Source organism: Malus sylvestris, chromosome 11, assembly GCF_916048215.2.
Source record: "Malus sylvestris chromosome 11, drMalSylv7.2, whole genome shotgun sequence".
NCBI lineage: Eukaryota > Viridiplantae > Streptophyta > Magnoliopsida > Rosales > Rosaceae > Malus > Malus sylvestris.
Genome location: NC_062270.1, coordinates 40,235,684 through 40,254,369, shown reverse-complemented (window position 1 = coordinate 40,254,369; position 18,686 = coordinate 40,235,684). Strand labels below are relative to the sequence as shown.

Sequence of the window (18,686 nt, the reverse complement as noted above, 5' to 3'; positions counted from 1 at the left end):
GTTTTTATTCAATTTTTATCAATATCGATAATATTCCGATATTTCCATCAAAATTTCCGTGTTTTTGGACTACCGATATTTCCGATATCATCGATATTTAATACCTTGATTCAAACCAAGGCTGAGCCAGAGAAAGTGAACAAGATATGTACTTTGACCTCACTTTTCAAGATCATCAACTCTCACAAGGTTCAATTTGTCGTCAAGCTGATTGGAGAAGTCTATTTCGAAGAGTCCAACACATCTCTTTTTAAGTTTGGTCAAATATTGTTAAAATAATTATCCTTCTTTTTGAGTTTAATCTTAATTTGAAGATCATCTATCGGATAGAAGATTCAAGACAGATGAAAAAGCTTCAACTCCCATCATTACGATGACATGGAAGCTAGAAAAGATCACATGTATATCATTTAACAGACCTAGAAGGGAATCTCCAAAAACACCCCATCAATGGCAAATATTTAAAGAGATATCACTCAACTATTTGGGACGTTAGGGATTGTTACATTGAATGAATTTGTGATTATCCGACCCAAACCACCCATACCAATATAGTGGTGAAGCTAGGAAGTATTGACAAGGGGGGCAAAATTTGAATGGGTAAAAATTATTGCCAGCGAGGTTTCGTGTCATGAAAACATTCCATAATGTGCTCATTCATTGCATAATGAAATGTTATTAGCAAGGGTAAAATGTTGTAGGAAAAGGTATTAAGCCGTCGGAAAAACTTTTTGAGGAAAAAAGTTTGTCGTTGGTCATTGCAAATTCTTCCATTCGAAATGCTTTGTTTTTTTCTTCTGACTAGTCATCCAAAAAAACACATTTTCAACGCCCATCATCCTTCGGTTTCAGTTAAATCTTCGTCAAAATCAATTTTTTTTTAGTCAATCCGGTGCAAATATAGTTTACAAGTGAGCTCATATAAGGGTATCAAGCTCACAATGTCATCAATTTAATAAATAGTACAATTAGGCCGAAGATAAAAATTAATACACTTATAATATATCTTATGATGTATTATGAGATGTATTATGAGAATTTTAAAACTTCGTGGTCCATTTTAAAAATCATTTCAAACGTGAAGAGTGTAAATTATAGTTGACCTATATTTTTAAGGTAAACTCCAAACCTATACGTCCTTCATTTTTTTACTCATTTGAAAATATCAAAATGAACACTACTTCAAAAACGATCAAAATGATCACTACCAATTATCTAATGCTAACATATAAGTAAGAGACTGAATTATGTGCTAACTATTAATCTACATTAGGTGATTGTGGACTAAAATTTATATTCATATATACAAAATTAAATACATTGCCAATATATAATTTAACAAGTCAGAACTAGAGGGTATATTTGTGAATTGTGAGTTTTTTGGGGCATACTTTGTTGTTCTCTTAAAAAGGACGGGGTGTGATTGTGAAGAGGAAACGGGAGGACTAATGGTCCCCACTACAATCATTTCTTTTTATTTTTAACTCAATCGACCGAAACGGCATTGTTCCGTCTTAAGACTTTTCAGAAGAAAAAAAAACTTACAACTCTAAGCTGCTGCTGCGTGCAGCAGCAAAGAATCCAGAGAAGCAGCCGGGACTCCATTATTTCCAACAGGACCAGAGGGGCGGAACCATCGCTCCTGGCCTTGATTTCCGACGAGGGGAGGAGTGTCCGCCCCTCCTCGCTCCTATGAAGCTTTGCCCATGCCAATATGTATAGAAGAATTTCTACTCTATAGATAACCTACAGACTATGGACACAAAGCTCTACATCAGTCTACAACGTTTTCAGAGCATGTCGATAAATTGGCCTTCAATGGTAAATTGGTGCAAATCATGCCTCATAGTTTTTCATACTATTGTTTTACTTGTATCTTTAAAATGTACTCATTCATCTAATGTGCCTTATAGTCATGATGTTTGCTGAGATGGTTGATAAACTGGTTGAAAATTTTCTAAATTCATTAGTTTATTTAAAAAAATGATATCGGGTTCTTAACGAATGATCCACAACAATGCGACTTGTTAACAGATCAACTCAAAACTTGTTATTATTGTGTCGTTTGGTGTCGGGTTAACAAGCCTAGAAATTGTCAGGCATACTTCTAATGTAACACGACTTTGCATCCTTTCTATCATACCTTTACAAACACTCCAAAATATCACACTTTCATACACCGATCGACTCAAATAAGCAAACATTAGAAAATTGTAAAACGTCTTTCATTTATCGATTAGCATTTACAGGCTAAAAAGGACCCATAACAAAGAGAAAAGGCTAAGTTAGATAACTGCCATATGAACTGGGAACGACATTGCTAACAGAGGTGTTAAATATAAATCGAATAAAAGGCGAAAAAGGAGAAAAAAAATACCCTATATATATCGTACAAATGGGGGCGTGACCTTGGACGGGATTTCCATGGATATCTTCCCACGCCTTATAAGCTCGATGAAGAAGAATAAACAAAACCAACTTCTATACACCGAAAAAAATACCTATTCTACATAAAATAGCTGAGAGAGGTCTTCTTTCTTGATCCGCCTTCGCCGTATAGGTCATTCCATTGGAGAAGCTCACTCATATTTGTCGACTCCGATGACACACTTGCACACACCTGCAGTGAATTCAATCTTAGACAGCCAATGATCCGGAACACAACTGAACACTTCCGACCACCGTAGAATACTACAAGAAGCCAAAACCCCGTATTGTATTATTAGGTCACAACGTACCTGGTCATGCGCATGTTTGAAGTCCTCCATCTTCAAAGGACGAATGTCGGTGCTGCAGTACAACTCCGGTACAGGTCTGTTCTCCGCCAAAGCTAAACTTCTCTCCTGCGATACGTGAAGAAAGAACTACTTAGTTGCAGTAACCAACCACACCACTTCAAGTTAAAAAATCAACAAGGGCTTTGTATTTTTGTTACACTGTACAGAAAACCAACCTTTTTCTCCTTCTCCAAAATTTCCCTAATGGGGAGGTGAGCTGCAGCAACACACAGATTCTGCAACCACAACAAAAATTGGGACAATCCATTACATAAGAGAAAATAGAACTACATAGAATATAACCGACAAAAATAAAACTACGTATGTAAAAAGCTTAGATGGGTTTCGTAAAAATTAGTAGGCAACCTTTAAGTCACTTCCGGAATACCCATCTGTCATATTTGCAACTGCCTCCAAATCAACGTCAGTTTCCAAATCTTCTTTGGCCAATACAACTCTCAGTATTTTTTCTCTGTTCTGGCCATCTGGCAAGTTCACCATCAATCTGCACATGGAATCAATTTTGTACGCAGGAAGTCAATATACTTGCGTTGACATATAACAGATGCAGTAGCACCACAACAGGCAAACATGCAATTTTACCTCCTCGGAAGCCTCCTAATAACAGCCTCATCAAGGTCAAAAGGCCTATTAGTAGCAGCAAGTACCAATACACGTTCTTTATCCTTTGTACGCAGACCATCCCAGTTAACCATGAACTCATTTTTCATTTTACGCATAGCCTCATGTTCCCCAGGATTTTCACGTCTGCCTAACATGCTGTCAACCTATGATGGTAGCCAAAGAAAAAAATCAAATTGGACGGGAATAAAATTGAGTGAAACAAGACGAACAAAAGGATTCTATAAACACTCATAAACTGACATTGTATCTTGCATGGCCGTGCCATCCACTAGTGGCCTACACTGCTGTAGTTTAATAACCGAGGCAAACTAGCCCACCATGTCAGCTTATAAAGCAGTTCCAGAAAACTCTTTGTATAACTCACATTTTCCAAACGAGAAAACTAAAGAAAAAGGTTCCCTGGACAGCGCAAATATATAGTATGTAATGAACCAACCTCATCAACAAAAACAACACTAGGGGCAATTTTACTAGCTAAGGAGAACACCGCTTTAACGTACTTCTCTCCTTCCCCAAACCACTGCAACAAAAGTTAAAGGGGTCATATGGATTCAATAGTTGTCACAAAATGTTTATCCAAGTTCCAACAACCACGATAAAATGCAAAAATACCTTTGAAGTAATACTTGACATTGATATGTTAATAAAGTTTGCACCAGCTTCCGTTGCAACAGCCTTCGCAAGCATGGTCTTTCCAGTGCCCGGAGGACCAAAGAGCAAGATTCCTTTACAAGGCTGTAGAATAAGTGACGATAATCAGATAAGAATTCCAAAGCGGACAAATGAAAAGAGTGCCATGTTTCTACCTTAGTCAACTGTCCCTTGCTAAATAATTCAGGCCTCTGAAGAGGAAGCATCACCAACTCCTTTAGGGTGTCCTTCACATTTTCCAAGGCCCCGATGTCATCAAAAGTAACCCCAATATCGCTCGGTGGAATAACATCAGCAAGAAGTTTTTTCTCAAATTCATTTCCAGTAACCACATCCTGAAATATCATGGAGTTAAATCCAATACAATATACACTTACTTTCCTGATTATGGAAAATCTAATTTACATTTCATCTTCAGAGAGCCGGAAGCAAGGCATTTGTGGTACTTCCCCACAATATCAACTTACCTTAAGTGATTTCTTTATGCTCTTGTTTTCGTTTTGAATGCCTTGTAGAATGTTTAGTCCATCCTTAAGACTGTAGCATAGAACCATAAACTATGATAAGAAAACAGAATAGATGGTATATTTAAACTACACTGTCCTAAGAAATTGTACAACCTTTCAGTAGAAATAACAAGTTTGTCATCTTTAACTAAAGCGTCTGAACAATGCATAAGATGGTGACTAACAGCCCAGCCTACTACTTTGTCAACACCTGTTGAAGAAAAGATTATACAATGAATCGCGTAAGTGAATATTAAAGTCAATATTCCCTGCAAAATGTTCTGCACTACAAAATTTGAGTCCAAGAAAACGCACTTTCAGTTGTAAGCGCTATATCTTTAATGCAAAGACTTTCAAGGTCAGGGCAATCCACAGAAACTCGGTTAAGAACCTGAAAGCATCAGCCTTATGAAAATATACAGGAATAGCATCGAAAGCACTAAACACACTACATTAGCCACTAAACTGCTAACTAAAATATGTCAACAGAGACATGAATCCCGGTTAGCATTAGCAAGCACATGTGCACAATCTTCACATCCTTGTGTTTCAATAAGTGCGCAAGAAGGTGTAAGAACAGTATACATGAGAGACGTATTTAAGGGAAAGAACAATAGGAACAAAAAGAAGATGTGATCACATGTACTTACTGAGCGAATGGTAACAATATTAGACTGCGATTTCAAAGTTTCAACATCACGTTCCAACTGCTGCTTCCAGTCCGAAAGTAAAGCCTCATCCTGCCAGGATAGCCAACAAATATTACCTCATGCAAGCAATAACAAGTAGCACAATGACCATGTAAGAAAAAGGCTCACTACCTGGGGCAGCTGTATGGTCACTTTGTTGGGGAAAATCCGAGAGAGTTGAACTTGCTTCATAGTTTTAGGAGTTTCTTTGCTCCTCTCATGCAGTCTACCACCAAGGTTATCCTGAATACCAATAATAAATGTGTCATCTTGGTTTTTCAGAATAAAAGTATCATCGTCTACGAAAAAGAGGGTAAAGTATTGTTGAATTTTATATTTCAATGTGAACAAAGACCCCCTCATCAGACTGTTTCAATTGACCTTGAGGAATTTGTGTACATTTGCAAGAGAAAGAGAGAGAGTTGAATGTAAATCAAACAGAAAGTGAATTAAAAATTAAATTAATCAGATAAGAATTTAGTTTGAGAGAAAAAACTCAAGACATGCTCTCACTCATCTATGGCAAAGAAAGTAAAGCACTTTGCACAGTTGTCAAGGTCTACAAATCTAAATCAGAATAAGCATGATTACTGATGCTGATATGAGGGGTTAAAAGTTGTATTAGCATTACATGCCACCAAGAAAAATAAAATGGAAAAGATAATGGAAATTCACATACCGGAAAAGCAAGATCAAGCAAAGCTGTTTGGTTTAAGCCGAACTTTGTAAACAAAAGGCTACCAGGATGGGACTGCAAAACATAAAAATAGTGTGTTAGTGTCAAACTACAACGGTGAGTTCAAAATCAGCCAAATGAAAATCCTCAGCCTCTTACCTTCTCCTTGCGATTGTCCAACTGGGTATGAGAGCCAATCACAACAACATTCTCTGGCAAGTTTGAAAGCTTACTCTTCAAGACACTATATGCATCTGGGTTACCCGCCATAACCTTTTCTATATCTTTCAAAAACACTATCAAAGGAAGACTTTTACTCGCATTGGTTGCCACCTGCACAACATTGGTGCAGATATTAATACCAAATTTATCGCAACTATATTGGTACAGTAAAGGGAGCTCTTGTTAGTGTAAAGGAGATGAGTACCTCAAGAAGTTCACCGATTGCAAGCTTGTCAATATCATCACCTCCAGAAACATCCAAGGGAAGTAAATGACTAGCTGCATAGTAAAAATTAATTATTAACAGGAATACAAAAAGTAAAATAGAGAAAAATCATGCACTAATGGGGAAGAAAACATGATATCAGAAATTACCAGAACAAAAGAAGCCATGATCTTCTTCACAAAGACCACCAAGATCATTGCCATCTGGTATTGATTTATCAAATCTAACACCAATTTTTGAGGCCCCATTTTCTTCAAAAGCAAGAACTACTTTGCCTCGACAACCATATGATGGTCCCCTGCAAAATTTAGAACCAAAATCACTTTCGATCAATGGTCCATGAGATTCATATAGCATGATTATGGTAACTGTTGTTTTCCCATGCACAATTTTTTCCTCTTCCTTTTCAAACTCACATAAAAAGTTTATATAGTGGCAATCATATTAAAGGAATTTGTAAAAATTTCCAAATAAAAGAAAGAAACCGTTCATCCAACAAATTTAAATTCTGAAGTGCAAGGAGTTTTGTGGAAGACACACTTTTATAAATACAAGTAAACCAACTGTTAAAGGACTATTAGAACAAGGACTGCTACAAAAACTTGCCACAAACTGGCATGGGAGCTGACTCAATTTCATATGTACCAACTTATCACACATCCAGTGCCTTTGGCAGCTCGTAATTACTTGCCAAGGAAGAATATTTTTAACTGTTTGGTCCACCAGCATCATTTCTATCAACTTAAGATGCCATGTCAAACATTGAGGCACCAAACCGTCTGCTTAATTCAGATTCTGGCATATACAAATGCCACTTATGAATATCAAATTTACTCAGAAATGTACATTTTATACCATCATACAAATCGAATACCTTAGAAGAGGACAACTCTGCAGCGGTTGAGTACCAGAAGATATGGCACCCACAAATTTGACCCTGTCACCTGCATAGATGGATAAGGGTTAGCACCTCAAAGACAGATAGTGTTAAGTTACAATTCTAGATCAATAAACCAATAAGAAATCCACTGTATGTTCGACATTCTAAGAAACAATATCATGCCTTGTTTAAAAGTATTGACTCTGGATGATGCAGTAGAAGTCTCCTGCTTTGGCAGTGCCTGAGAACTCACAGTGGATCCGCCAGTAATTTCAGCCTCAACACTAGAGGTCGGTTTCTTGTGCTTGAATCCAGCAGCATGAGCTGCTCGTTTCGTAAATGTGGAAACTCTTTCAAGCCTTGGTACTTCTTTAACAGAATCAGAATCCTTGGGCGGTGGTGCCTCAACCTATTAAGAAGTATATTTCAAGAAATATTTAAAAGAAAAATCCACAATTCTAAACTTGAATTCCTGAAATGACGAAGAAAACTGCTAGAAAAAAGTAGATCAACAACAACAGAAGGAGAAGATATGCTTGTAAGCAAAGAAGATTCCAGTTAAAAAAGGGACATGAAAGAACATACACCAGGCAGGAGAAGAGAATCTACAATTAGTAATCTAGCACCAAAATGTTTCGCGAGTGCCTTTGCCAAGGTTTCCTGATATATCTCAGAACCTACAAAAGAATTATTAAAATAAAAACTTAATGAATTAACAAGGAAAGAAAAAGAAAATATAAAATTTCAGAATTTCAGAATTTACAAGCATCATCAACCACAGAATTACAAGCATCATAAACCACAAAATTAAAATGGCAGAAGTACCTGCTGGACCAGATAATAATATGCGCGGGCTCCCGGTAGGTAGTGATGAAAAATATTTTCCAAAATTGCTACACCTCAAATTCGGGTGGGTGGATGCAATCAAAACCTTCTTTGTTGTTTCACTGTAAAAATGCAAAATGAGGAAAGGTCTGAGCGCAGAATTTACCAATAAGAGTCCAACTACATATGGACAAATCACAATAAGGGAAGCTAGTTCAGTATCATATGATGATCTAATCCACAATAATAAAAAAAAAAGGCAAATTGATGCACCTTAGGTAATATGGAAAACCTTCGAATGAGACATCAATATCATCAGGACGTAGAATTCCTTGTTGCAGTTTTTCTTTAAATGCTTGTCGCCTAGTTGATATCAACATTGGAGGATCAAAATTGTGAAGAAGTTCTCTTATTTCCCTTTGCTCGTCAAGTATCTTAGCAATGCTGTCACTTAAGTCAAAATTGGCACTAGAAGAACCGGTAAACATTCGGAAGAGTGGTCTTAGTTGATAAGTTGCCCCAGAGGCCTTCTGGGTTTCAGTATCAATATCCAATTCAACACTATCAAGATTGGGGTTTTCATTCGCAGTGTCAGGGTACTGAACAATATTTTTATCACCCGAAACTTGATCATTAATATTAGTACTCTCCTTCATCTCAATGTCTGGAGTATGATCATCTGTATCTCGACAGGCAGAAGGAAGAGAAGGCATCTCTGCATCTTGTTGCAGATCGTCGCCAGCTTTAGCAGGTTCTGAAAGTAGCGACAAGTCATTTGGCACATTTGACATCGTCGCTAATATTGAAGCCCCATCAACAGCAGAGGGGTCCCCTGATCTTGCCTCCATATGCATCCCATTAACTGGAGCATTCTGGGTTTCTAAAATGCTAATTGAAGGTATGCCCTGAGTAGCTATACCATGGTCATTGGTCAGCTGCTGGAAAATCTGATTCAAGGCTAAGGAATCAATTGAACAGTACAACAAGACACTGCATTAGGTTAAGGGAAGGGTGGAACCCTAAAAGACAACATTACATGTCATATTTACTATACTTTAGATGGTACTGCAGCGAAAAGGATACATATGCATGTTTTCCAGACAAGCCGAATACAACCTCATCGCCTCCATTAAGAATCACCTTCGTGTCCTTTTGATAAGTCTTCTCATTCACCTGAACATCACCTTTACCACATATAATCTCTAGTTCTGCAGCGGACGAACCGTCACGCTATTCAAAAACAAATTATTTGAAAAGAAATAATATCAGTCAAGAGCAGTTTTTTTTCACAAACCTGGGGTTCAAAAAATATAACCAGTCAAGATTTATGTAGAAGCTATATTAATGACAATACCTTAACATGTTTCAGTTTACACAAAGTGGTACTAATGGATGGGTCTTTAAGACATAAATGGCACTCATGACTTTGACCGACAGTGAAAACAGTCTCACAAATGAACTGGTGCGGATTCTGGAAAAGGCATTAGAAACAAACATATAATTAGATCAAAATTATAAAAGGACATCTTGACCGAGCAAGAATCATTCCTCACTATAAACAAAAGAAAGATATCAGCAACTTGTTACATGATAACATTCAAAGCACACAATGAGCCACCGAAAACACAAAAGAACGCTTTTTTGGCACCAAGCTATTATATATGATGTTTTTCTAAAAGTAAAAAGGTATAGATATAGAGATGAAAGATATGGGAGCAATGAGGGATGACTAAGGATGGTAGAAAGGAGGTGGAGGACATGTATATTGAATGGTGCATTCTCTTTCATTTTTCCTTCTCCCTCACACCATCCCCATTCACCCTTCTCCCTCTTTCCTCCCATGCATTGTTCCTCTACTGGTAACAAAGTAAAAAGGTATCATCAGACATTCCCTCAATATTCCAATATAATCATTAGCTATTTGTATTGAATTCACTCCAACAACAATGCTATTGAGATCCTCACAACTAGACAATTACCTATGAGGAACCACTGAACAGTGCTATGGTCCACCTTAAAGGCATGAAAAGGTGATGTATGATATTGAAGAAGGGACACTGGTACTTTATATTCTTTCCTAGTTCCTACTTCATATGGAACATAGAAATACTAAACTGCCTTCGTCTTCGTGTACAAAAGTACAAAAGAGAAATATCTAAGCACAAATATGAAGTAGGGAAGAATAAGAGAGATATCTTGAACCATCCATATCTACCCTAACAGCTGAAATGACAACTGAATTTCTATTGTGAAGACTGATGGACGCAATATGACTGCTAGTATGTGTTGACGAAAGCATAGTACTCAAAGAATTACAAATTCTTGGTTGTCAGACAATTACAAGCCACTCTAAATCCTCACAAGTAGACAATTACCTATAAGTAACCACTGAAGAGTACTATGGTCCACCTTGAAGGCATGAAAAGGCAATGTCCGATATTGAAGAGGGAGACTGGTACTTCATATTCTTGCCCACTTCAATTTGAACGTAGGTATACTAAACTGCCTTCATGTACAAAAGTATACAAGAGATATATCTAAGCTCAAATATGAAGTGGGGAAGAATACGAGAGAGATCGTGAACCATTCATATCCACCCTAACAGCTGATATGACAACCAGATTTCTATTGTAAAGACTGATGGACGCAATATGACTGCATGTATGTGTTGACAGAGGCAAAGTACTCAAAGAATTACAAATTCTTGGTCGTCAAACAATTACAAGCCACTCTAAATCCTCACGAGTAGACAATTACCTATAAGGAACCACTGAAGAGTACTCTGGTCCACCTTGAAGGCATGAAAAGGTGATGTATGATATTGAAAAAGGGGGACTGGTTCTTCATATTCTTTCCTACTTCATATTAAACGTAGGAATACCAAACTGCCTTCGTCTTTGTGTACAAAAGTATACAAGAGAGTATCTAAGCTCAAATATGTACTAGGGAAGAGTAATAGAGAAATCTTGAACCATCCATATCTACCCTAACAGCTAATATGACAACCGGATTACTTTGTGAAGACTGATGGACGCAATATGACTGCTTGTATGTGTTGACGAAGGCATGGATAGCACTCAAAGAATTACAAATTCTTGGTCGTCATACAATTACAAGCCACTCTAAATCCTCACAAGTAGACAATTACCAAGGAACCACTGAAGAGTACTATGGTCCACCTTGCGAGGCATGAAAAGGTGATGTATGATATTGAAGAAGGGAGACTGGTACTTCATATTTTTTTCCTACTTCATATTGAACGTATGTATACTAAACTGCCTTCATGTACAGAAGTATACAAAAGAGATATCTAAGCTCAATATGAAGTAGGGAAGAATTAGAGGGATATCTTGAACCATCCATATCTACCTTAACAGCTGATATGACAACCAGATTTCTGCTGTGAAGACTGATGGACGCAATATAACTGCTTGTATGTGTTGACGGAGACATAGTACTCAAAGAATTACAAATTCTACGTCGTCATACAATTACAAGCCACTATAAATCCTCACAAGTAGACAATTACCTAATAAATAACCACTACAGAGTACTATGGTCCACCTTGAAGGCATGAAAAGGCGACGTACGATATTGAAGAAAGGAGACTGGTACTTCATATTCTTTCCTACTTCATATTGGACGTAGGAATACTAAACTGCCTTCGTCTTCGTGTACAAAAGTATAAAAGAGAAATATCTAAGCTCAAATATGATGTAAGGAAGAATAAGAGAGAAATCTTGAACCATCCATATCTACCCTAACAGCTGATACCACAACCGGATTTCTGTTGTGAAGACTGATGTACACAACATGACTGCTTGTATGTGTTGACAGAGGCATAGTACTCAAAGAATTACAAATTCTTGGTCGTCATCAATTACAAGCCACTCTAACCACTGTTTTGGCCCTCTCCTAGGATAATTTAATCCATCATTTCATCACTCTTGAGAAAAATTTGCCCACTCACCCAACTGCTCTGCATCAAGTTGTACTGCATTTAACAAAACCTAACACTAGTAAAGAATCAACATACATGTCCAACTAATTGAAAGGAATACCCCAAATAAGATATCTTTATTGATTGTTATCATTACCTAGATATATGAATGTGATAAAGCCATCTTTTTTAGCCAAACAAAAAGCATCAGGCAAAACATAATCAAATTTTATATCTTCTACGGCTTGTATATTTAAAAAAACCAACAAACATTTGTTTCTCGGATCTTTCCTAAGAAAACAATGATAACAAATGACATTGAGGAGAAAAAATAAGCAACAAAATACACCTTTGAGAACTGCGAAATAAGCATTCCCCAAGCAGATTTCGAATTCAATTTTGCTTTCTTCTTCGGAAGCTTCTTACCCCGCTTCAAACCGGCACGGACTGCAGTTTCCCCTAAGAAACCCCAACAACCGAAATTCAAAATCAAACCAAAACCCTACCACAAACAAAAATTCAAACCCTAAACCCACGTATCCATGCAATGAAAACCCATATACAATTACAAAAATAAAAAGACATGCAAAGAGGGAGAGAGCAAAGATTGTACCCAAAGGCTGCGGTGAAACCAAGGCCTCGCCTTCCGCAACATCATCGGGGGATCTTTCCAGCGCGGTAGCATCAGGGCCGTTAATTGCCTTCAACGAATCGATAGTCGGCGGATCAGAGGATCGGAGCTCAAGTTCCGGAGGTTGAGACCCAGATTCCTTAATCGGACCCAAAGGCTCCGCTGGCGGCCCGCTCCTAACTCCGTTGTTCGACGATGAAGCATCAGACGCCTAAGGTTTCAACATTAACCGATCAATCAAGCAATTCGGAAATTCCCCAAAGAACAAAAAAAAAAAATCAATCTTTCAACCCAAAATCGCACATGCAACATAAAATTCAAATACCCCCAGAAAACCCATTTCTGCAAAAACGAATTGAATTGGAAAAGACCGAACCTTTGAGCGCTTGGGGTTGGGAGGAGGGGAGGCGGACAAGGCGCGTTTGGAAGAGGAGCTGCGCCTGGTTTCAACCATGGTGAAGTTGGCGCTTTTCGTTAGAGCTTCAGTTGGGTCTTCGTCTCTGATCCAAACAAGGTAGAGAGAAGAAGAAGAATGATTGAAGGAGATTATTGTTATCAGAAACAAAAATTGAGCTTTTCTATTTGTTTATTTTCCAATTCTCTCTCCCTGGTTTTATATGGTTTTACAGAGAGAGTAGAGAGAGAAAGCAGGACAAATGGGAGACAATACTGAAGCGGTGGAGGAAGTAGGAAGAGCCCTTTTGTGTTTGGTTCTGGTTGAAAACTGTTTGGAATTTTATTTGTATTTGGAAAGCTTAACACTTAACTAGCTAAAGAGAGAGAGCTTAACTTAACTAGTTAGAGAGAGAGAGAGAAAGAGAGAGAAGTTAACAGAGTTTCTGACTCTGGATTTCGAAACGTTTCATAGTAATATTCAAGAGATATATCGGCTTTTTGGAGTTGGAGATTTGCATTTGAAATTTGAGGATTATGTATTAATGAAATTTCCATAACAATTTGCATGAGAATCTCTCTCTACTTGTATAATGACACATGATGTATGTACTCATGTTTCGAACACGCTGAAAAATTTTGCGTTTTGTTGATGCGAAATTGAACTAGTTTTGTACTTGTCAAGTTGCAGTTTAGGTCGACAAGATCGCATGCATGCAGTTCAACACCTCAATGGCTGGTTTGATATTGTTGTGCTTTGAAAAAAAAAAAAAAAAAACTGTTTCTGCTGTCCTGTGAGAATAAGCTCATTTTTGCTACTTCACGTTTTCAACTTTTTTTTCCCCAAAAACTGTGAAAATAAGTTGTTTTTAAGTGTTTACCAAATATCCTTTTTAGCTTAATTTTTTTTCACACCCACTTTTTATAAAAGCACCTCAAGATCAAACCAGTACCAAATCTTAGTAAAATTCCTACCGTAAAAAATCCCTAAATTGATCAGTTATGTGCATGCAACTGGCTCCACCACGTACAATCCAATATGCCAAACCAATCACCAACCGATTGAAATGATCGACCAACTTCATGAATTTTCCACAGATCAACAGAGTTTGTACATGATTCGGAGAACCTTCCCATTTAATTTTTTAGTATTTGTTTTATTTGGTTTGGCTAGTGGGTTTGAGAGGGACGAGGGTGTTCTATGAGGATGCATGCAACTTGGCTTTTTAGCAACTTGGTTTCTTTTCGTACCAACTGCATGCAACTAGTGCACTTTGCAAGTTGGATTTGGTACATTTCTAAGTTATTGTCTCCTCATATGTTAGGCTACTTGTTCATGATTATCGAATTGAAACTTAACGGTGAATGATGGAGGACTCATCATCTGTAAAGAGCCGAGCAGCGTTCCATGCGTATTATTCAAGATGTTGGCGGGATTATGGAAGAGCATAGCAGTCGCCCAATATTTGTTGATTCCCGTTTCCATGTTGTAGCACATTTTAAATAGCAATCCACAGTTGATATAGTTATTATTCTGTGAATTATATATATTTATGAGTATGAGAGGTTTTTCAGTGTGTCTAGAACACGGGGTGAAATAATACATGTTATTATACAATTCAAGTGTTCCTTTATTATATAATGACATGTGGTGTTCCGCTCTGTATTCTGGACACACTAAAAGTCTCTCAGCGAGTCGTCGATCCTTTGACTCCCCAATAATTGAAAACGTTGTGGATTAGGGAAAGGATTAGGTTAATTGAATATGTGGTTGGTAATACTTCTTAGGGGAATGTTTGAAAAAGACCAACCACAAGGACATTAGAAAGTGGGCAAGGAATCACGCAGTTTTGATCATGGACATAGGTTTTTGTTTCTGGTGATTAGCTTTAATCATTGGCAAAAGGCAATCTCGTGTGCCTCACCAAATATCTAATTGCTACTTGCTTCCACATAGTCGAATCGTACTCTCCATTTTCAAGCCTTGACTAGCATCGGAGAGAATCGAACTATGTTGTGAAGTGAGATGACGACCCCTTTGACAGTCATTTCGTAAAAGAGTATATAGGAAAAAGGATTAATGAAAACAAAATACTAAACAAAGTGAGAGTGAGATTAAGTCGAATCTTACTCTTCGTTATCATATATTCCTCATTTTTCTCATGTACTTTCCCTCCATCTCTAACACAAGAATGAAGTCCAAAAATTATAAACCAAACGTTTATGAAATGGACCTAATGAGTTAGCTCGTATTAAGTTTCATACGATGTGCAATTAGAGTAAGTGTAGCTCAATCAACAAATAAGTCATAATTGTGTTTGTGCGTGCTCGCTTTCTGAATTAGAGCTTACACTATGTTTGGATGAAGAAAATTAAGATTACTAAGGAATTTTAAAATGACGGAAATTGAAATGAAGGGGTTTTATTTTCTAAAATTTGTGAATTTTGTTGTTTGGTTAACTTAAAAGAACAGTGGAATTGAAAACGGAATTTGTTAATTTTAAACTCTCAATCATAGAAATTGGGAAATGACACCTATTTACATGGAATTTAAACTTGGAAATTGGAGGCCCTAAATTCCAAGTTTTTTTTCCACGCAAAAATTCTAAATTTCTATGTTATAAATCCAAACAAGGGAATTGGTGCATGTCAATTTATAAATTCTGACTTTTATCCAAATTCCAAGTTTATTTCCCTCATCCAAACATAGTGTTAAGGATTTAGCGGTTCTGAATCGTTCTTTGGTTATTACAAGTTTTTCCATAATCCTTTCTTGCATCTCTTTTCTGGTTTCATTTGTGGAATTTTTCAAGTCGACGGGCCGATGGCCCACTCTAACAACACCGATATTATCCTCACTTTACCACCCGTCCAATCCTCAGGTGTGGGGTTTTATCACAAAAGGTCTCGGTGTTAGTTAGCGTGGTGTAATTCTATTTAAAGTACTATTCTCCCTCTGTTCGATGTGGGACAAATGGTGGTTCCAACACTCCCCCGCACGTGAGACCCCATTTTATGGGTCACACGTGGAAATCCACATCAGCAACCACGTGAAGCCAATGGGGGTTCACCCATCGCGCAGGGCCAAACAGGGATCCACCCAATCACGTGGCAACTTTGGCCTACGTGGACATAGCACGATGCCAAAGGGGACCCACCTAATAACATGGTAGTAAGGGCCCATCTCCTGGCTCTGATACCATGTGGAATTTTTCAGGTCGACGAGCCGAGGGCCAACTCTAACAACACCGATAATGTCCCCACTTTACCATCTGCCCAATCCTCAGGTGTGAGGTTTTATCACCAAATGTCTCAATGTTAGTTAGAGTGGTGTAATTCTATTTAAAGTACTCTTCTCTTCTCCCTCTATCTGATGTGGGACAAATGGGGGTTCCAACACCATTCGTAAGCTTTGGATTATAGGAGTTTGTCCATATTCGAGACATTTTGTTTTTACCTTACTATTGTATTGTTGATTTTCTGTTTTTGTAGGTCTTGACTTCGTCCCCCACTTGTATTTCTCTCTTTTATTTTCTTTCACTATTTTTATTAATGAAAAGGGGGTGGAGATGGGACGGGCGGGAGTTTTTTGATGTAAAGGTCCTCACCCATTTAGAAAGGGGTAGGTGTCTCGCACACAACCATTGCTGAATAGTTAATCTCGCCTAATCTTTGTCCATTTCACTTTTAACAAAGTCATAATTGTGTTTTATATTACAATATTCTATCCACAATTTACCAACAATAATCGATTGCATATCAAACTTGTCATTCATATGATTCGAACTTGAAAATTTTCAACTTACAAGTGGAGAGGAATATACTAAACTATAAGTGGTATACTAAACTACAAGTGGTTCTAGTAGCAATAAGTTAGGTGAACATGAACTAATAGTATCTATCATAAGCAAACGATATTTAACTTGTTGCACAAACACATCGTTATTATATTGTCACATTGTGTTACAAGCAAACGCGTTCAGGTTATAACATGCATATTTATTTATAAATGTATCCTAAATCGATGACATATTAACCATATATCCACCCATATTGTCACATTCATAGAACTTTGTCATTTACATTCATGACCCTACTCTTAAGATGGGTTCCTTAGATTAGGCCGAGGAAGGGGCAATCAGGCTTAACAACTTGCCTATTTATTTTTATAAGTCCGCACTCAACCAATGTTGCCCACCAACTCCTAGCCTAAACCAATCAACTCAGGGATTCACATGGCTTGTACAAACAAAAAGAAAGATAAAAGTTCTCTAATACATTGAGTTCAACTTGATATAAAGAGTATTTTCTCATTACGATTATCACTTTAATATCGTTTTGTTACATACGATTGTCAATGTTTGGTGGCATTAGTCATTGGATGATACCGTCACGTCGTATTACATATGTTATCGATTAATATGACTTGACCTTTGGTAGTGTAGAAATTAAGCATTGGATCAATGTAGAAGGTGCCGTATGTGTGATAAATCAAAACCCTAAATCTAGTAGGCACAGAGTTAGGGCCATCCATTTGTAGATGAGGAATAAGAGGGAGCAAATGATAACACGTAGAGACCAAGAAACAACAAAACGCCCGATCTTATTATATTATCCCAAACTCTTATCTTTCAAATGCAAACAAACAAAGCGCAATATTTGACAATTACTTGTTACCTTTCGGCATAGATTTTTTCAATCCTTTGGGTAGGGGATGGATGGATTTGAAATGGAGATGTTGAAGACTTACTAGAAATTTCACGGCTGATGTTGTGTAACACTAACATGTATGAATGAGCAACTGACGGTAAAAAATGGCAACATACTACATAATGATGGCTAAACATTTACTTAATCTTTGTAATTACATTAACATATATTACCTACAATTTTTTAAGAGAAAAAAATACCACATCATATTTCACATGATCAACACAATATTTTTCTGAACTTAATATTTTTTTTAAAAACATTAATTTCATACTTTTTCATCAAATTGAGTGTCATAAATAGCAAACACCAACAACAATGTGATAAAATTTGACCATAGAAAGCAAAATGACACATTTTAAAATAAGAGTGGTACTGTCCATGTATCCCTTTCAAGTTTTTGCTGTTGGATCTAATGAATTAAAGAACATCAAATATTAAAAATTAACAAATGGTGTATGAGAGGTAAAAATAGATGTGTAGATAAAACCATCATAAAATAAATGATAAGTCATTTTTTGATTAAAAAATATATTCATGGGACATTACTAAATTAGGCTTGTATCATATGAAAAAGATTTACTATGTAAAGATCATAGACCATCTTTAAATTTAGACTGATCAAAATTAAATATTAACAATGTAAAGATGATATATTCGTGACATAATGACAACTAAAAATTTTATAAAATAACCATTGTGGCCAATTTCCAAAAAATGGCAGCAAATGATGATTTATTTTTTATTTTTTCATACAATGATATTCTAATATAAGAGGATGACATATCTTATTGGGGATGAATTTGGCTAGGCCGGATTATGAGTAAACTACTAATTAGGTATCGACTGAGATTATGATAAAACATTAACTATGTATCAAATTTAACAAAATATAATTCGTTCTCACCATTTATG

At 36.9% G+C, this 18,686-nt stretch overlaps 1 protein-coding gene across 3 annotated transcripts; it reads right to left on the bottom strand.

Annotated features, from left to right (window-relative positions):
* Positions 1 to 2,203: 2,203 nt before the first annotated feature.
* On the bottom strand, positions 2,204 to 13,429 carry LOC126588775 (uncharacterized). Of its 3 annotated transcripts, XM_050253878.1 has the most exons (27): positions 13,045 to 13,428; positions 12,651 to 12,879; positions 12,387 to 12,496; positions 9,452 to 9,568; positions 9,181 to 9,327; positions 8,371 to 9,044; positions 8,098 to 8,219; positions 7,858 to 7,949; positions 7,456 to 7,681; positions 7,267 to 7,336; positions 6,542 to 6,690; positions 6,372 to 6,445; positions 6,104 to 6,277; positions 5,948 to 6,019; positions 5,401 to 5,511; positions 5,230 to 5,319; positions 4,895 to 4,970; positions 4,694 to 4,790; positions 4,541 to 4,610; positions 4,229 to 4,408; positions 4,035 to 4,157; positions 3,859 to 3,942; positions 3,381 to 3,565; positions 3,144 to 3,282; positions 2,954 to 3,013; positions 2,739 to 2,843; positions 2,204 to 2,620 (listed from the first exon to the last, which is right to left on the bottom strand). In XM_050253878.1, exons 1-27 carry the CDS (start codon positions 13,120 to 13,122, stop codon positions 2,507 to 2,509), a joined length of 3,768 nt encoding a protein of 1,255 aa, XP_050109835.1. In that variant the 5' UTR covers positions 13,123 to 13,428; the 3' UTR covers positions 2,204 to 2,506. The 3 variants fall into 3 exon arrangements, with proteins under 3 accessions (XP_050109835.1, XP_050109836.1, XP_050109837.1); XM_050253879.1 differs by lacking the exon at positions 9,452 to 9,568 and having other exon boundaries at positions 13,045 to 13,429; XM_050253880.1 differs by lacking the exon at positions 13,045 to 13,428 and having other exon boundaries at positions 12,387 to 12,539; positions 12,651 to 12,781.
* Positions 13,430 to 18,686: the final 5,257 nt, after the last annotated feature.

What these genes read in the sequence shown, in the direction of transcription:
- LOC126588775 (XM_050253878.1), bottom strand. Translation starts at nt 13,122, where the DNA reads ATGGTTGAAACCAGGCGCAGCTCCTCTTCCAAACGCGCCTTGTCCGCC. An exon ending in TCATGGCTTCTTTTGTTCTG is followed by an intron (nt 6,446 to 6,541) that starts GTAATTTCTGAT and finishes TTTACTATGCAG; the next exon opens with CTAGTCATTTACTTCCCTTG. An exon ending in GTGTTGTTTTTGTTGATGAG is followed by an intron (nt 3,566 to 3,858) that starts GTTGGTTCATTA and finishes CTACCATCATAG; the next exon opens with GTTGACAGCATGTTAGGCAG.